This window comes from Anticarsia gemmatalis, chromosome 16 (assembly GCF_050436995.1).
Source record: "Anticarsia gemmatalis isolate Benzon Research Colony breed Stoneville strain chromosome 16, ilAntGemm2 primary, whole genome shotgun sequence".
Classification (NCBI taxonomy): domain Eukaryota; kingdom Metazoa; phylum Arthropoda; class Insecta; order Lepidoptera; family Erebidae; genus Anticarsia; species Anticarsia gemmatalis.
Genome location: NC_134760.1, coordinates 9,320,337 through 9,339,186, shown reverse-complemented (window position 1 = coordinate 9,339,186; position 18,850 = coordinate 9,320,337). Strand labels below are relative to the sequence as shown.

General features: G+C 35.1%; 3 protein-coding genes across 4 annotated transcripts in view; 2 read left to right on the top strand and 1 right to left on the bottom strand.

The window, feature by feature from the left end:
- Positions 1-14,618, top strand: part of LOC142979261 (beta-1,4-N-acetylgalactosaminyltransferase bre-4-like) — a 254,522-nt gene extending 239,904 nt beyond the window's left edge. For both annotated transcript variants that reach the window (XM_076124092.1, XM_076124093.1), the window contains exons 2-10: positions 1,186-1,280; positions 7,453-7,663; positions 8,025-8,353; positions 8,819-8,954; positions 9,292-9,389; positions 9,747-9,936; positions 10,308-10,430; positions 10,694-10,789; positions 11,005-14,618. In XM_076124092.1, coding sequence (XP_075980207.1) covers positions 7,488-7,663; positions 8,025-8,353; positions 8,819-8,954; positions 9,292-9,389; positions 9,747-9,936; positions 10,308-10,430; positions 10,694-10,789; positions 11,005-11,137 — 1,281 coding nt within the window. In that variant the 5' untranslated portion in view covers positions 1,186-1,280; positions 7,453-7,487 and the 3' untranslated portion in view covers positions 11,138-14,618. The remainder of the gene's footprint in view (positions 1-1,185; positions 1,281-7,452; positions 7,664-8,024; positions 8,354-8,818; positions 8,955-9,291; positions 9,390-9,746; positions 9,937-10,307; positions 10,431-10,693; positions 10,790-11,004) is intronic.
- Positions 14,619-14,873: 255 nt separating this feature from the next.
- On the bottom strand, positions 14,874-15,699 carry LOC142979238 (uncharacterized). The gene is made up of 2 exons (XM_076124056.1): positions 15,557-15,699; positions 14,874-15,271 (listed from the first exon to the last, which is right to left on the bottom strand). Exons 1-2 carry the CDS (start codon positions 15,643-15,645, stop codon positions 15,046-15,048), a joined length of 315 nt encoding a protein of 104 aa, XP_075980171.1. The 5' UTR covers positions 15,646-15,699; the 3' UTR covers positions 14,874-15,045.
- Positions 15,700-15,970: 271 nt separating this feature from the next.
- Positions 15,971-17,705, top strand: LOC142979616 (beta-1,4-N-acetylgalactosaminyltransferase bre-4-like). The gene is made up of 5 exons (XM_076124649.1): positions 15,971-16,113; positions 16,346-16,527; positions 16,832-16,967; positions 17,122-17,216; positions 17,509-17,705. The coding sequence occupies exons 1-5, from the start codon at positions 15,971-15,973 to the stop codon at positions 17,703-17,705; spliced, it is 753 nt and encodes a 250-aa protein (XP_075980764.1).
- Positions 17,706-18,850: the final 1,145 nt, after the last annotated feature.

The window sequence follows — 18,850 nt, the reverse complement described above, 5'->3', positions numbered from 1 at the left end:
CAAATATTGATTTCGAGTCGGCAACATTATGTGCGCGATATACGGATTAAGGAGAATTTTGTTAAATTAACTTAACTGCACGTTTGGCGCAGTGGTTTAAGCGGTCACCTCGCCGCAACAACCGTAGCGCCGCGTGTGGTGGGTTCGAATCCCACCCGGGACAAATCTTTATGTGATGAGCACGAGTATTTGTTCTGAGCCTGGATGTTAATGTATCTATATAAGTATGTATTTAGAAGTATATAAGTATGTTTATCAGTTATTTGGTTACCATAGTACAAGCTCTGCTTAGTTTGGAATCAAATGACCGTGTGTGAGTTGTCCAATAATATTTACAAAAAAAAAATTACAATAATAATAGCACTGACAAACAAACCGCAGTAGCCATTGGTTCTTAAATCGTTGACGTTTCGCGAAAATATTGTTTTTGCCACTTTATATGATATTCTCTTGTTTTTTTTTCTTTAGACCTGAGATTGGCCGATTGCTATAACACCCATCAATTATGAGTATTTATGAATGTATTATGATTAACATTTGACCTGGGCGAAGCCGGGTTTTCATCTAGTATGTATTAAATGTATTAATGTTGGTTTTTCTGTTACGGATCTAATCTAAACTACTGCATTAATAGAACTTATATTGCGCTACCACAACCACCTGCGGCCAAAATTTAGTTTCCTCTAAAGCCAGCTTTTAAATGAAATCAACTTCCCCACAGCGGCCAGTAAAAATGTTCACTTTTCACATACTACATATATTATGTGTATGTATACAGATAGAGGTCACTGGATTGAATTTCATCGCATAATTCAATCTTTCCTTCATACCTCCAAGCTAAGGGTCAACAAGATTGTTTGTAAAAAATATCTTGCCGATATACCAATAGCTGTTTCTTTATTCATTAATTCGTCGTATGGTCAGTGGTCAACCTAGTGTCAAAGTAGTTCAAGCCGCCCGAAGGCTTTTGACATGGCTTAACGACTGTTATCTTATTGATAACAACCGGGACCGACTTTTTATGTGCCCTCCGAAGGACGGAGACGCTCAGTTCAAATACCACTATGCACCCATCTAACTCACCCCCTCGGCGCCAAGGTTGCTTAACGGACTGATCGTTTACCGAGCACGAGTATCTTTATTATTTTGCAAGTTGTGTAATAAGTAATTGTTATTTTGTTACAGATGGGAATAATGTCGGATAATCAAGGCTCCAGTGCTCAGTGAAGATAATGGGACACTTCCACCGAGCTCCTTCCTTATACATCACTTTCACTGAGGTCAGTACAGTCTACTACACTAATATAGAACTAGAATAAAAAAAAGAGTAATACTATTAGACCATCGTGTACATTTAAAGACTTGCCATGAATTGGTTGCCTTGCCATGAATGTAGCTATCTCCAAAGAAATTACCAAAGATGAAGAAACAAATTTTTCAACTCAATTTTATTAGTGTAGATATTTGATTGGACCGCTGTAATCCGGCAGCCTTGAGCAGCCTTGAGTCCGGAGTGACTACCAGTCTACGGAGGTCACCAGTCCTATGACCTATGATACTATAACAGCTTGATGTTATCCCAGTCGTGTTGGTCTTCCCTCCCATCAGCTTTTACAAGAGACTGAAGAATTAATATAATATTCTTCATAAAAAATGTGCATTTTATATAGAATTTTAACTGAAAAGTTAACAGTATTATCCCCGCATCGCTGGCTCTGCGCTGCGTGCGAATCTAATTACTTGCACGTAACTATGTGTGAGAGCAATGGCATGTCAAGCTTGTAAATATTCATTCTGATAGAGCTTTATAACTCATGATATAACACAATATTCTGTAAACGATGTAAAAGTAATTCTTAAATAGTAATTTAAATAGAGTTTTCCTATCTAAGTATCGAGCATTTTGTTTAATATAGGTAGGTATATAGACAATTTTCTATTTAATTGTACCTATAATTTAGGGCATTTAAAGAAACACTCAACTTGACACTATTCGCTTTACTAACTTACAATACACATACAGAATACAGAATACAATTCTGTATTCTGTATGTGTATTGTAAGTTAGTAAAGCAAATTGGTTTAAAACCCCCACTTTCTTAATGCACCACACGTGCACTGCATAAAATAATCAACTTATATTTCAAACAGACTTAAAAATATACCACGATAAACCTTTACACAAGGTTTAATTTCCCAAACACAAATTGTCACATGAAAAGCATTCTCCCGTCCTCTGTTTTCTACATTCATATACATTACATCGTACATACGTTGGATAAATTAAAAACATGATTTCAAAATTTTGTTCAGCGAGGTACAGTTGCCAAAATTTTCATTTTTACCGACGTCGCGCTACAAATCGGATTCATTTGCACTCTGTGGGGAAATGCAAAAAATTAGTAAAATGTTACCAAACGGCTGAGCACTCAGCTTAAATTATGTTTATTTATGGCGCTCTATTTATTTTGGACTTTTAAACTTTATTCGCAATAAAAATATTTGGTAGATAAATACTTATATTAATGGCCAAACGCGGGTATATTTCATGCACAGCCTACACTATTGGGTATAACAGGCGTGATATTATGTATGTATGTAAAAATATATTAGGTAATCTTTTCTCTACACAAAAATCTCGATATCTCGGTACCTCACGAGCTCACTGAAAGAAACCTAATGAACCGTGTACTCATTTGTGATTCTTGAAGCCAAAGAGATTTTATTACAAGTTCATACATATTATAATGCGAAAAAACTTTTTCCCCGACCTAATTTATTAGATAATTTTGTGATTATTAAAAGGTATTAACTAATATCTATCACTAACGATAATCAAACTTTGTGTTATTCATGATTACTAATTAGTGTCTTATCTACCGCACCTCGAACTCATGTCGTCGAGGTACGGAATCGGATTGTTAGTCATTCGGGTCAAGTGTGCGCACTTTCACCTTTGGGACCACATTGTGAATTAGAACAGTGTAATCAGTAAAATAAAAGTAACATATCAAAATAAACATTTATTAGACTACAATTTGGAAGACAAACCAAATCCGTAAGTATATTAGTTTTCATTCAAACAGACAAAAACAACTGAAAGTCGGAATGCGATCACTTGACCCGTGTTGTGGGTAAGTGTGCGCACAGCTATGGGGTAAATAGACGCACTTGGGGCAAGTGAACGCATTGGTTAATTCTGACCGAAATTAATGATATTAATTAAATTATTTCACCAAGATTATCTAGCCTTTGAAGTAAATTTAATGAAAATTAACCAGAACCAAACATCTCCTTCTCAGAAAATCCAAACACAAAACCAATCCACATCCAAAAAAAATAAATAATCAAATGAAATAATTTGTACTGTTTCTGGCTTAAACCGACCTATTGAAGATGCAGCTACGTTTAATTTAAGTCTTTTGAGAAGACATAACTCGCTTATACCAATTGCTTTACTTTTACCCTGTTCAATTAGAGCTTTTGCTTTAGCGATTTGTTTTAACAGTCGCAATTTCAGGTTTTTTTCTAATATAATTTCGAAGCATGGCGCTACACTAAAACAAATAAGTAAATAAGAGTTTATTTGGTACTAAAATTATATAAATTTATTATTATCTATAAGAATCCGGGCAAGTGTGCGCGTGCGCCCACTTACCCGCGCACACTTTCCCGCAGGCCCCAAAATTGAATATAAGAACCGCTGAGTCCAAAGTAATGAATATAACTTTATATCACGCTTACAAATTTCAACAACAATAACCATTTAATTAAAAAAACATGACTTTCCTGGTCTTGCTTTACAATCTTGCGTGTCAGAATGTTTTCCAAACAATAAGAAAGACACAATCAAATGGCCTAAAACAGTTTTTTGCGAATAAATAAAAAACAAAGAGTGGTGCGGCGCACTGACATGTCGCGACTAGTTCACGTCACTTGCAGCTACGATTGACCAAAACAGTCACACCCGTCCCCTCACCCCGATCAGAGATATAGGCCCTGCGCTCACTTACCCACTGCGAACAGTTACCCCGAATGACTCTACTCAGAATAGTTTTACACAATGTTTTCAGCAAATACTAGCACTACATAGTCTAGTGACTATTGACAACAGAGTTGCTATTCATGAATTTGAATAAATAATCAATGGGCACCTATAGCGTATTCTGAAAGAACATTTTTTTTACTTGTTAGTCATCTTTTTTTTACCACAAATCAAGTTATAAGCGATCTCTATTAGCGGTTCCTACATTGTAAAGGCAACAGCATCTTGCCTCCACATAAAGCTTCATACACAGTACCTATATACTTCCGCAAAATCCGTTTTCGTAAATGGTCCAATGATGTCCCAATTTAAGCCCTTCCTGGCGCCTCCACTATCGGGTCTCAACTAAGTATTTAGTACAATCTGGGATGAAATCCAGTCTCTCGGAAGAGGTTATATTTGCAGGAAGCTAGCACTTCCGAGCTGTGAGCCTCTGGGCCGAATATGACTTGATTATTTAAACACTCTCGTCTAGCGTGGGTTTACTCATGTTGTCTAAATATAGATGTTGGTTTCTCTTTACAGGTTCACTTGGTAAATATTGTAATATTTAGTCAGGACATAGAAAGGTATTTGAGTACTTGAGCAGTGTATGTATGTCTTACTTACATTTAAACTAAAAGTAGAAATGACCGTCAGCTCGTCTTGATATTATGAATAATAAATATACTATCAAAAACTTAATCAGAGCTTATACTTAGTGCCACGTGGTTCAATATAATATAGAAATATTTCGGCATAACAAAAGCTATATATGATGTCATGCGTAGGAGGTTTATCTGCACAATCCGAGTTTATCATTAAATTTCCAATCAGGAAACAGGAAAATCCGTATAAGATTTATATCTAAATTCTAGGAGACCAATGTTTATACCGCTAGGTAGGAACAAATAATTCCTTCAATCATTCACGAGTCCCCGATTTTAAGCGTATCAGATTTGGCCGGATAAATCCGGATCAGGGGAAAAATGTCCGGACCTTTTACCCGGGTGTGCACGTGAGTAAAAAACCGTGACGTCACTATATGTACACGTCACCTGCCATGTTCAGTCGCCGAGGAAATTAACTAGATATACGACCCTTCGAAGGATTTATCTGAAGGGCTCATTGAGAGTCTTATTCTTTAGGCCGGATTTTGATAAAACGTTCCGTTTTTGTGTACATATTGAAACATTTGCGAAGTCTCTCTTCCTATGTTATTAGGTACGACATCGCAGAAAAATTCAGCAGGAATTATGACCTAATAATGTGTACCATCTCATTTTATTCCTTAAGTTATTAATAATCTATTGATCAGGAGTTTACGCTATCTTTAGCGATAACATGCATTAAACTCTTACATAAATTAAACATGTTTCTAATTAAAACTGATATTGCCATCTGTAAAAATATATTGATATCGCATTATCTTTAGATCTTTTTATAAAATCGATAAAAAAAATTATGCTATTAAGTACTCATAAAATTTGAGTACATGTTTGTGTTATATTTCCATTCATAGATACGTAATCCGGAAAGTAATTTTCGCGTAGATATGAGTTATACCGGTAGATAAAAAGAACACGTGCGCTATCAAGATATATTATAAAATTTATTATAGATATCATCTAGAGCAGGGGTTCCCAACCTTTTCTTAGTCCGGGACCACTTTTATATTATTCTTGTAAGCAGGGACCACTATGTCAGTATATTAAAAATAAAGTGTAATAATCATCCTGAAAATTATAAATTTGAAAGTCATTCGCGGACCACAGGTTGAAAACCACTGATCTAGAGTCTTGAAGATATGTAGTCTAATGACAAAAAATCTTACAACTAACAAAGGGCTGAAAAAACAACTTTCCGTTTTTCTTTTGTATCCTAGTGTCAAGTGCTGTTCAGATAAGGAAAAGCTTCTGTATCTAACAATCTTAGCCCATTTTGATTTTCCGTTATCTGTGTTATGTAGGATTTAAAAGAACGTTTATTTTACAATAGCTTCGATAGCTTCAAATTTAACTCTCGATAATAATATCAATCCGAATTGAAAAATCTGAAAAATCTCATTGTCGAGGAAGGTTATAGGCTACTTATCTTCACGCTACGACCAATAGGGGAAGAGTACCAGTAAAAAATGTTACAAAAAGGGAGAAAATTATGACTCATTCTCTATGTAACGCAAGCAAAGTTGCGTGGGTCAGCTAGTTAACATATAAAGCTACTACGAAATTAACACGATTCAAACTGTTTTCAAAATAATTCATTCGCTTTAACAGCTAATCGGAAATTCGTTCTACAGATTCTATAGATATATAATATAAATATATAAGTACATAGTAGTAGATAGCGATACTTAGCTATTAAACCGTAATATGAGTAATATGTTATCACATAGCACTTGTTAATCAAGGACCTATCGATTCGGTTCTGTGCAGCGTTACAACATGTCGCGTATTCGTAATACTGCTATTTTATAGCTATTTAATTAGTTTATTAATAATTATTGGGAATAAAAGGACTGGAAATTGATTTTACATTGAGTTAGAAGTGTGTTCTTGTTTTGTTTTAGTAAAAGTGCTAGTATGACTCTTTGATCATTTATAATTCTGACTTGTGCAGTAGTGATAGTTGTAATGTGAAGTGAAGTGCAATAAAGTTGGGTTATAGTGAAGTTGGAGTCCATGTTTTGAATCCTTGTCGTTTCCTGAACAAGTTCTTCAAAGAACTTGGTGATGATAAATTGAACTGTGATCAGTGGAAATAAATAAAACTTCTGATACTAGGTTTCTGTTACTACCTCTAAGAAAGTCATTGTAAAATTAAAATATGTTTTGGTTAAACTAAAACTCCGCCACAGATATCGCGATGAGGCCTGAAATTACTGTAGAAGGTCAAAAACAATCTTTACACATATTTCCAATAGGATTATTTATCAATTTTTATTTACCAATTCGATCTATTAAAGCTCTCCCGCTATGAGTATGGCAGATCAAAATGATCCCGATTTGACTAACGCTGAAGTTCAGCCGCTAATTTTAAGTCATGATGACAATGAAGCTCCAGAGGTAACAAACCGAGGCAGTCTCAAAAGAAAGATATTTAACTGTTGCGGTAGGTATTATTAAAAAATCTAATAATTAGTCCCAAGCCAGTCTGCGTCTCTTTTTTTTGGCCTTACCTTGAATAAAATCTATATACTTAAAATATCACATTTTATAAGCTGCGCAAGCGCAAATTGTATTTTATCTTTTTTCGTCCCATTTTTAAGCAACCTGCAGATGTGTACTACTGTGTGAACTTGGTGTAATGTCTTGAGACGAATTTTAACCGAGTAAACTGGCGCGGTTTGAACAAAAATAAATTTTAATGGTGTTGTATAACCAGTTAAATACAGTATCATGTTTAAATTGTATGTTTTTGTGGTGCAGGGGTCGGCGTGTGCGCGCGAGCATTTCATGCGTTGATGGGCGGCGGCGCGACTGCGGGCGGCGGGCGGGCGACGCGCGCCCTGCGCCTGCTACTGCTGCTCGTGCTGGCGCTGGCCGCCGTCGAGTACCTCTTCGGCTCCATACTCGACGCCTCGCCGCTCAGGACCTATCTCTACACACCCTTGTATAACGCTACGCAGCCTACACTTAAGTAAGTAATACGAAAGTTTAATATAAAATTTGCGATGATTATAATTCAAGTTTGTTATCCTTGCCTAGCTAAACCCATTTTTTTACAATCCAAGGACCTTGGAGTTCTATTTTTCTATCCTAATGTGTAATATTGATGTAATTTTGACTATTCTGAGTAAACATAACGTTTGCTGTAAATTTTACAAAGAATAAGTACACAGAGAAGAGAAATATTGTAGGCTACCCTAAATTGCTTTTAAACTAACAGTGATTTGGGTTAAGAGAGCCTCCAATCACTATCAGCGTAGCAATATTTCAATATACTTGTATAAAACAGTGAATCTTAAACTAAACCTAATTTTCCACCTTCTCAATTTCAGATACGCAGAAAAGCTAGCAAGTTGGCCCAAAGGACAGTCGACAGCTTTCCCAGCGCCACAGAACTTAGACCCGAAAGACATTAAAGAAACAGAACAGAAAATATTATCACTCAACTTTACTTCTAGTACTGCTTTACCGATATCTTACAATATCACGTCTAAGAACATTAGTGCTATAAATATGACGGTTCAAGATCTGAATGTGAGTTCTTCTACTCCGCTGCTGATTACGAAGATTGTGGAAGGGATTAAGAATATGGTGACGACTGAAGCCGTTGTGAAGAACAGTTCGCCGTTGCCGCTGTGTGATGCTATGCCTCCGGATTTAGGTGAGACTTTCGTTTATTTTATTGTTTTTTGCATTTTCTGTGGAAGTAAAGTGTTAGTAAGCGATGATTCATATGAATCGGAAGCGTCTTTTATTGTGTTGTTCGAGACATTTTGTTGTAGTAATAAAAGTATATATCATATGTATGGCTGTTACGTATGTTTTCATTATTCGTAACAGCTACAATAGCCCCCTTTATACAATCCGAGCGAAGTGCGCGCTGCTTTCCCGCGCGTAATCCTGTACGCTCCTAAGAACGTGCGATAGAGCGTGTGTGTAAAGGCGGCTAATAAGATCAATTGATTATGAGAATTTACGAGAAACTTTCAAGAAGTCTCTCTTACGAAGAATTCCGCCTTGGCGAATATTGATGGTTGATGACTGTTGTCTATTTTTGTCACCCTACGATATCTTACGTAGTCCTATACTTAAAATTGTTTCTTACATAAACATCTAATGTTTTCAGGTCCTATACCAGTGAATAAAACGGAGTTAGAACTCGATTTCGTCGAGAAAAAATACCCCGAGATTGAATACGGCGGTCGATACAAGCCGCCGAACTGCACTGCCAGACATAAAGTAGCCATTATTGTGCCATACAGGTAAAAATCGTTCATTTACTAGGATAAAGTGGCACGAATAGGGAAGTGATATCACTAGGGACTATGTATAATTAGAAGCACGATTTCCTACTACTGTCGACTATCGACAACCGACTAGGTATCGATACATTTTGTATAAAAATCTGATCAGCGCTTCCATCAGGATGCGATAGCAACTAATTATCCAGTTCATTTTAAATATCAAATAATCGACACTAATTAGTATATACCGACTGAAACCTTCCATGAGGAACTCGGGTTTGAACCCAGTGCAAGTCGTAGTAGTCACCATTCAAAACGTTCTATGTTTGCTAACGTGTCACTTTTTATATTTCAGAGATCGCCAACAGCATTTAGCAATATTTCTGAATCACATGCACCCCTTCTTGATGAAGCAACAAATTGAATATGGAATATTCATCATTGAACAAGAAGGTAAGTTACATTAAAATTTAAATATATTTGAAACATTAATAAATTCAACATTTTGATTGAGATTTTCTAAACCCACCACTTATATTTTCATGTGAATTAAAGGCTCCATTTTTCAATAACTTACACCAAAATAAGGTAGGCTTAAAGTAACATAAAGATCTTTAAGAGGGCCTGGCTTTTTACCTGCTGTAAAGCTGCTAGCTTTAGCTGCTTTGACAAAATATGTAAAAGAACTTATTTCCTAGAAAGGAAACGTGTTTGTTTCCTAAAAAGCATAAAGCTATATTTTATAGGTACTATAGGTAGGTCCAAATAAGTCACAAGCACAAACTGAACTTTCAACTTCAAATGTTCCAGGTAACAAAGACTTCAACCGCGCCAAGCTCATGAACGTCGGCTTCAAGGAGAGCGAGCGCATGGAGCCGGGCGGCTGGCAGTGCTTCATCTTCCACGACATCGACCTACTGCCGCTGGACACACGCAACCTCTACTCGTGTCCACGGCAACCGCGACACATGTCCGCTTCTATAGATAAACTTAATTTCATGTAAGTTTCATTTGTTTATGAACGTGTTTCACAAAACTACCAACAGGTGGCGCTGATCTAAATTAGAGTGAGTCTTATTCTCCAGACGGCGCCACTTGCATGATTTAAATTGTTACAAAAAAATACTTTGATTTAGGTAAGCTGATTTTAAAATAGAGGATATTATCTACAAATATTTTTTGTTTGATAGTTTTCTTTAGTCTTTCCTGCTACAAATATAGGAGTAGCTGATAGTTAGACCAAAGAAGTTTTCTGTGTCTTTTGGATCCTTATTTCTTCTGCAAACTAGACCACCAAACCCACATAAAAATCACACACCGATTAAAAAGTATATATTCATAATAGGTTGTTATAAATAATTATATTTCCAGGTTACCCTACGAGGATATATTCGGCGGAGTGTCAGCCGTGACTAAGGAGCAGTTCACGAAAGTGAACGGATTCTCCAACAAGTACTGGGGCTGGGGCGGCGAGGACGATGACATGTTTTATAGGTAACAACACTCTTCTACTTAAGATTTTAAGATCAGTTGTAACATAGGCACGATACAGTACGGATTTACCATTTTTTATTGAAGCTATCTACTGAATTTTATTGTTCATTGCTATTGAATTCACATTAATCAAAGAGACTGCTTGTCAGGGTCTGATCTAAGTTAAATGACTCTCCGAATCTTCATTCCTCAGAATATTTATTTTCTTAGTAAATAAAAGGAGTAAGGACTTAACATATTGATACATTTGATTGAATTTCCAGGTTGAAGAGAATGAATTATCACATAGCAAGATACAAGATGTCTATAGCGCGATACGCGATGTTAAATCATAAGAAATCCGTTCCTAATCCTAAAAGGTAAGATGCACAAGACTCTATTTGATTTTACTTATTTTGTTGAGAACGCATTCTGCATTCCCATCGTGCATGAGAATCCTCTTTGTCACAAATTCTCACCAGCTGTAACTAGTATCATTTACGACACGATCAGCCATACTTAATTCCCAATGTAAAATATTTGTTAGTAATACAATATCCATCAATATTTAATAACATAATACATCTATTTCCAGGTACAACCTGCTATCGCAGACCAACAAAGTGTTCTTGAAGGACGGTCTATCGACCTTGGAGTACGAGCTGATCCAGGTGGTCCAGCACCACCTGTACACGTACATCCTCGCGAACATAGACGAACGCAGCTGATGGACGTACCTCGCCAAGCTATTGTTTGGCGACGACCGGTAACACAGCGCGGACGCTTCCATGTGATCTAACTAGTGGTGATCTCTACATTCCTAGTGTTGGTTAGAGTGTTTACTTTCTAATGGATAAGTGCCGGTTAGCCAATCAGGAGGAATTTGAACTTTGTTTTTATATATTTGCTGTTAGGTTATCTATCCGATTGGTCTCGTGATTTAAAGATATAAGTCTGATAGCATATTTAACAGCAAATATATGATAATATACGTAAATTTTCAACTTGATTAGTTAACCGATAGTTATACAGGAGTGTTGAAACTGTCTTTCGGGGTGGTACTACAAGTGTTAAATGCAAACCTTTGATTTACTTTGTGGTAAAGCACACTGTTAGGGGTTTTTTCAACAAATACCCCTTTGGTAGTTTTGGGTGATGTTCGATATTTTGTATATAGCGAATAAATGTTATGCTATGTCGAAGGCAGCACACACAAAAAGATGTTTCATGTTTCAAGTAAATGTTTGTTATGTGTGTTATGTGAACTTTTACCGAACACATTGTCGAGCATTCGTTAAAATGTTACATTGCAAGTAAGTGCTCTAATATGTACTCACCTTGTACTCCGAGCGATACTTTTGACTGTTTAAAAGGACTATAGATATATAAAAATGTATTTGTCGTTATTTCGGTCTCAAAGTGCAAAGGGCTGGGAAAAATGCGGTTATAAAAATGTGCCAAGATCAAATGAAAACTCTTGCTAAATTGTTATAAGCCTTTGCAGTCATGTTCGTGACTAGATAGCATCACCAAATCATTCCATAAATGTTACCATGCTATCTGCTAATCAAATAGCTTCGAGTTTTCAATATGGCAACACTAGGAATTTTAAGTGTGCATAATCTATAATGTAAAATATTAGGCCTCTATCTGTTCAATAATTCATACTTCTATTAGTGTCTGTATTCATTTATGTCTACGCTTTAGTTCCTAAGTAGTATTTCTTTTGTAAACATATGTATTTCTTTACATTATAACATTTTTTATATCGCTGTTGATATATTCTTTTGTAAATCGTATGGAAATCGTCGCTAGTCGCGTTAAAGTAAAGAAAATCATGAATTATTATTATTATTATTTTACAATTCGTCCCGTTATTTTTATAGATGTAAAAACCATCTTGTAAATGATGAAAAACGATAACATTTTTATTCAAAAGTTAATAAATGTAATTGTTAAAAATGTAAAAGGAACGGATAGTGTAGATAATGTACAGACGGCCATTTTATTATATGATATCAAGTACAGAATGACAATATAGTACATAAAATCAATTCGTTGTAGTTTATACGCTTTGAGCGTTGATAATTAAAAGTACAGTTTATTATACTGAATATTAATGTAATTCTTGTCAGTATTTACAGGTAGAATGGTTACTAAATTAAATAGATTTTATACGGAGAACTTGCGGCCTAAAAATACATTTTGGTTTATTCTGCATTTGACCATAGATATTCATTTAGAAGCACAACTGCTCAATGTAGTCATAGACACTTGGATTAAAATGCCAAATGGATCACTTGATTATGCGTTTAATTTATTATTAGGTGTTTTTTTTTATATTTATATACCTACTTATTAAGTTTCAAAATCATGTCGCTTTTTTATTTAATATTGAATACCTACTTTATAAACAATTGATCAGCGAATATAGCCTTTATAAGGCTAACGAGAATGTTTAAAAGCTTTTTTTTTAACTTTCGATGAACTGAAGTTTTTCCATAAAAAAAATCTTATACCAGTGGTTACACCTTCCAATTATTTACCTATTCTTAGCAAATGAATTCTTTAATCTTGTTGGTTAATTATTTATAAAGACAATGTGTTTTTTATTTTTTTAAATTCTCGCTTTAGTTTATATTGGACGTAAATCTCCAGGACTATTTTATACAAAATCTCAGTAAAATATGAACTAGCATAAAGCACGGATGTGCCGAATAATATTCCAAATCGTGTATAAATGTTTTATACTAAAAGTAACATGTACTTACCTAATTATAAATTGTAAATAGCTTTTGTAGTTAGATAGGTAGACAACGTATATATTAAGAATAACTAAAATAATATTCTTGCTGTTCTATTTCGTTAAATAACTTATGTACATTATTTGTAAGTTCACATATTTATAGAAATCAAACATGGAAAAGTTTCACTGATTCTTTTTATATATCAGCAAGATAAATGCCAAAGCAATACTTAAATATCTTTTAAAAACTTGGATAGTTTGTTCATACATCACATTTTTTTATTGTAAAGTGAAACTTTTCGATGCAACGCTTACATTATTCATGGGATATAACAGTGATATGAAAATAAGCCTCGGCAATACTTCAATAAAAAAAACTTATGACATGTTTTTAAATTTTGTTTTTTTTTCTTAGCCGAGGTATATTCAATATGAAACTGCCACGCTGGTCAATTACGACTAAGTATAATATAATATATTTTATTTATTGCTTGATGTTTCATTCATGCCAAATACAACGATGAAACATAAAAATGCTCGATAATCTTACAAATAATTCACAAAATCACACGTTATTGTGATAACCAGAGATTGTACCTATAGCTTATTTCTTTCTTGTAATTATTTTCAATTAGTTTTAAGGGATACAATGTGATACATCCGTTTCTATGTGAAAGATAATAACCATTGCTCGGTTTTCTTTTTTATATTACATAACTTTTATTATGTTACCTGAACAGCCAAATCCGTAAAGTAGTGTGTTTGAAAAGAGATAGAAGGTCGAGCAATGGCTTATCTTCAGTCTGGCCTATCTTGTTGGTATAATCCTTAAAAATAATAGTACCTAATTTTCTGTAGAATAATATATTACTTTTTGGAAACAAATTCACACACAAAGTGTGTCTATCAAGTTAAAAGATGGCGCTAGGGAGCGTACTCGTATATTAGTTCTCTCATGATTGTATTTCGAAAAATTTTAACATATCTTAGCATTATCCATTATTTTCTTCTTCGTAAATTTAATTGAATAAAACAGTCTACTTTCTTAAGTACATAATTTACTATTTCATTTCCTCTACGACCATAGACTTTTAGTGAAAAATTAGCAAAACAAAGTCAATACTTGTGCTAATTAATATAAGAAGTAGAATTTTTATACCTACTTTTACTGAAAATGTATGCGAGAAATAGGCCTATAATACATCACAATATAATAGCATCATTTTGCTACCTAATGTTATTATCCTATTCATTATTGCTTACGGATCTCGGCTCGCGCGCATGTATGGTTCAACTACATAGTGTTAGTGTAAAAATTCCGCTTAGCCATCAAAACTCGTAATAATTATAACCTACCTACATTAGATTACTATAGTTTAGACCATGAGTTACTTAAAGAAAGTGATATATTAGTTTTCATTTGTCAAAATTGTTTTTAATAAATATTGTTTGTTTTTATATTATCTGTTGTTTGATTTTTTAACTTACGTCATCCTTTATAATAAAATGCAAAACTACCCTACGTACTTACACCTCATTGAAAGTGGTAGACAGATCACAGAGTAAGTACTTTTTACATAGTATTCGATATGATAGGCTTTCACCCGACTTAAAGGCTGGACGATATTTTCCCATAGCACAATCAAACAGTATTAAGGTGGAAAGAATTGGTAAAGGTCTGAGATTTGAGGTTTTTATTTAAAGGAGAAAAAAAGGCAATCTTTTTAAACATTTATTAACCATAACGTATTATGGTAAAGCACTGCAGATACGAAACAAAACTGAGGACGAATACTTGACAAAACAAAAAATGCGTTCACGGTTTTTCAAACTTTGTACAGAAACGCGGGATAATTGTGCAAAAACGCGGGTAAATTTACAAGTTTCTCTTCAAAACGGTCGCATAACGTCTTGAGACCGTACTGCTGGGATTTTAAAGACAAAAATAGGTCGGTTGCTCAGTTGGAGCGATGCTCGGAGGCCGGCCGCCAGCTGCCGCGGGAGCCCCATCACGGGCGGGCTTTCGCGCCATGACGTGCGCCGTAAGTACCAAGATGGCGCTGGTGTGCAAGCAAGTGTCAAATCCAGCCAACTTCTCTCTGCTTCGAACTTGGCTCTGAAAAATATTTGCTGTATCAGAATCGAATTTAAAATAATAATGATACCTACTTGTAGAGTAAGACAGTAGGAGTACATTAGAAAAAACAGGTTGGTCATAAGTTTCAGTGCAGAAGTGTTATCCAAAAACACAAATTCACTGGTAAGTTGTGGATATCCACGTGTTAGAGCAAATACACACTTCAACGTATACTTAGGTATAATTATGCTACTACTATAGGCTATACAAAACAATATTTTAAATCAAATAGGGGTTGAAATAAGTATATCAACACCTACTAACTTTTCCAATTCTCTCTCTTTTTCCTTATCCTTGCTTCTTTTCGGTTTCCGAGTAGGCGTCGTCGCTCTAAACCTATAGTATTTCGGCATATTTCAATATAAATTTTGCAAAAAAACGGACATACATACGCGATGATCCCAAAATGTCATTACAATAATGACAACGTCAGAGATTTTTTGGTTTTTCCTAGATTATAGACCTATAAAATAAGGCCAGTATGGAACTAACTATGCTTTTTCCTGGCTTTTTTCTTTCTTGTATCATTAGAGGCATACTCTTTGAGCTAATATTTTTCTATAACACTTTTACACGTCATGTCATCTTTTGATGAGGAATTTTTGAAGGTTTTATTTTCTAAAGAATTCTTTACAAAATAACTAGCAAATTTCAGTAAATTTTAGTGTTAAATAAACGATGGCGGCTGTCTCGCTCCGTATGTTGACGATGTGCCTCATCGCGGCTGCTGTCCTGAACTGTACCAATTACATGTTCGTAAAATTCTACTATAACCCTGTTGGACAAAGGATCCAGAAATATTATTATCCGAAAACTTCAAGGTAATGTCTTTATATACAATACAGAGGAGTTTGTTTATCTCAATTGAGAAAATGTCTACATTAGCGTCTCCGGAGTATCTAGTGACTTGTAAACATCAACGTAAGAAAAATCAAAGAAATAAAACTATAAAACTATGCCTATAAACAGGAAAAAATAGATACCACTTTTCATTTCTTCCATGTTGCATCAGATCTCATTAGGCTATATCAAGTTGTTAAATATCCTTTGCAGTGGTATGGAAGTCCCCCGTTCTTTGGAGTTGCCAGTAGAATTATCAGAAAGTCTTATATGTGGCAACACCGACCCAGCTCCAACGATTAACGAACAAGAGATCAAGAACATTAGTCTGAGTCCCTCTGAATATCTTGCGTCGGATGATGACAATTATTGTCCGCAGTTACCGCCTGGGTTAGGTAAAGATATCTTTTAATTATTTATAAGTATCACAATGATACAATAACAGCAGCCCGCAACTTCGTCCGTGTGGCCTGTAGGTTTTCCGTTTTCATAACTCTCTATATTGCCTTAAGCCTTCAAAAGGTGGACTACCCAAATGCTTTTTCTGTTCGAACCAATCCTTCCTGATTAGCAAGTTCAAATAAACAATTATAATTTTTGTTATTTTTTTTTTATATGTATATGAGCTCTGATTGTAAAAGAAAAAATCAGCCTTTTAAATAAATTTGAATTGGATTTTGATCCCAACTTATCCCTTAGGTCCTATATCAGACAACGACTCTCAAATGACGATCCAAGAGTTCGAGATGAAGTATGGTGAGGTGAGATACGGCGGTATCTATCAGCCGTCCGCTTGCAAACCTCGACATAGTGTCGCTATTATTATAGCTTACAGGTAAATACTAAAAATCAATTTTTATGTACCACTGATGAAAACTGATTTATCTCGGTAGGAATTTTATATTTTCATCATCATAAAAGTGCGAGTTTAGCTTTGTGTGTATTTGGTGAGAAAAATAAGTTACTCATTGTTTATTTATCATATTCAGAGGCTGCCGACGATACCTCGCGATGTTTCTAATGGTGCTTCACCCGCTTCTAATCAAACAGCAACTGGACTATCAAATATTCGTAATTGAACAAAGTAAGTAATCATTAATATATTAACCTTTAGCTCTCACCCGCCAAACCATTCGCGCGGACTAATGTTATTTTAGGTATCTACGCTTTGTAATGGCACAGACATGACCGTCAGCAAAAGCTACAAATACCTATCCAATACCAACCGAAAAATTGCAATCCAAGATTATTTTAATTGAAAAAATATCCTTTTCATTCAAACAAAGAAAGACATATCATAAAAGTGAATTTGCTGCATGAATAGGTTCATGTAGTAGACAATAAATAAAAACCATTAACTATCCTGTACCCTCAAGGCAACAACTCCCAGCTCTTCAACCGCGGCAAGCTGCTCAACATTGGGTTCACGGAGGCGCAGAAGTACCGCAAGACGGGCTGGGACTGTCTCATCCTTCACGAAGCTCACCTCGTTCCTACCGACTCTCGCAATCTGTATCGATGCAGTTGGTATCCGAGGCAACTGGCTGTTTACGTGGAAAGGGAAAATAAGTAAGGAATATTCTCTATCTTCTCCTTTCGTAGGAAAATTTTGTAGGAAAAACTGCACGTGCAGTGGTTTAAGCGGTCACCTCGCCGCAACAACCGTAGCGCCGCGTGTGGTGGGTTCGAATCCCACCCGGGACAAATCTTTGTGTAATGAGCACGAGTATTTGTTCTGAGCCTGGATGTTAATGTATCTATATAAGAATGTATTTAGAAGTATATAAGTATGTTTATCAGTTATTTGGTTACCATAATACAAGCTCTGCTTAGTTTGGAATCAAATGACCCTGTGTAAGTTGTCCAATAATATTTTAAATTTCGGCTAATTATTGAGCAATTCGTCGAAATACAATTTTTCACTTTACTTGGTTTGCTTACTGGATTTCAGAGCGTGTACCAATAGGAGCCCAATAGATGGATTTAGGATTTAGGAGATAATGATGATGTGCACTAGCCCTTTTGTTAAAATGTTCATCCTGGCAATGGTGCATAATAAAAACACTTATATTTAGTGTGTAAAAACTAAATGTAGATAATAAACAATTTATTAATGTATTGACAGACCGTCCTACGTGCCTAAGTTTGGTGGAGCGGTTGCACTCACGCCAGAGCATTTCTCAAAAGTAAATGGCTTTTCAAACAATTACTGGGGAAATGACGCTGACTTCGAGGATATGTTCAATAGGTAATAATAACACTATACCTACTTAAATTGGTTATAAAAAATCTAATAGGTAGGCACTTTAATGCACAATAGGGCCTATAAAAAATATTATACTTTATGGCAACATCTTTATTTATCTACGTTGTTTTTTCAGAATAAATCTTGCCAATTATTTTATTGAAAACAATATCCAAGCCTTAGGAAAGTATCAAACTTTGAAAAAGTACAGTGGCGCTGAATGTATAAAGTAAGTTACCTACTAATAATCGTAATTTTATTTATTTCGTGGACCTACTTAAGTAATAAAATATAATAAAAAGTCTATTTTAGTTTAGTTTGTAAAGGACTCCTATATTATTTTCAATCCTTCTGGCTTGGAACCTCCGGAATCCCTCTTGGGTCCCAGCTGGATCCATAGTAATATTTTGTGAATGAATAGGTAGATATCCGTATTATTAGTTAGGTAACGAGTTTATTATGCTACTTATTTA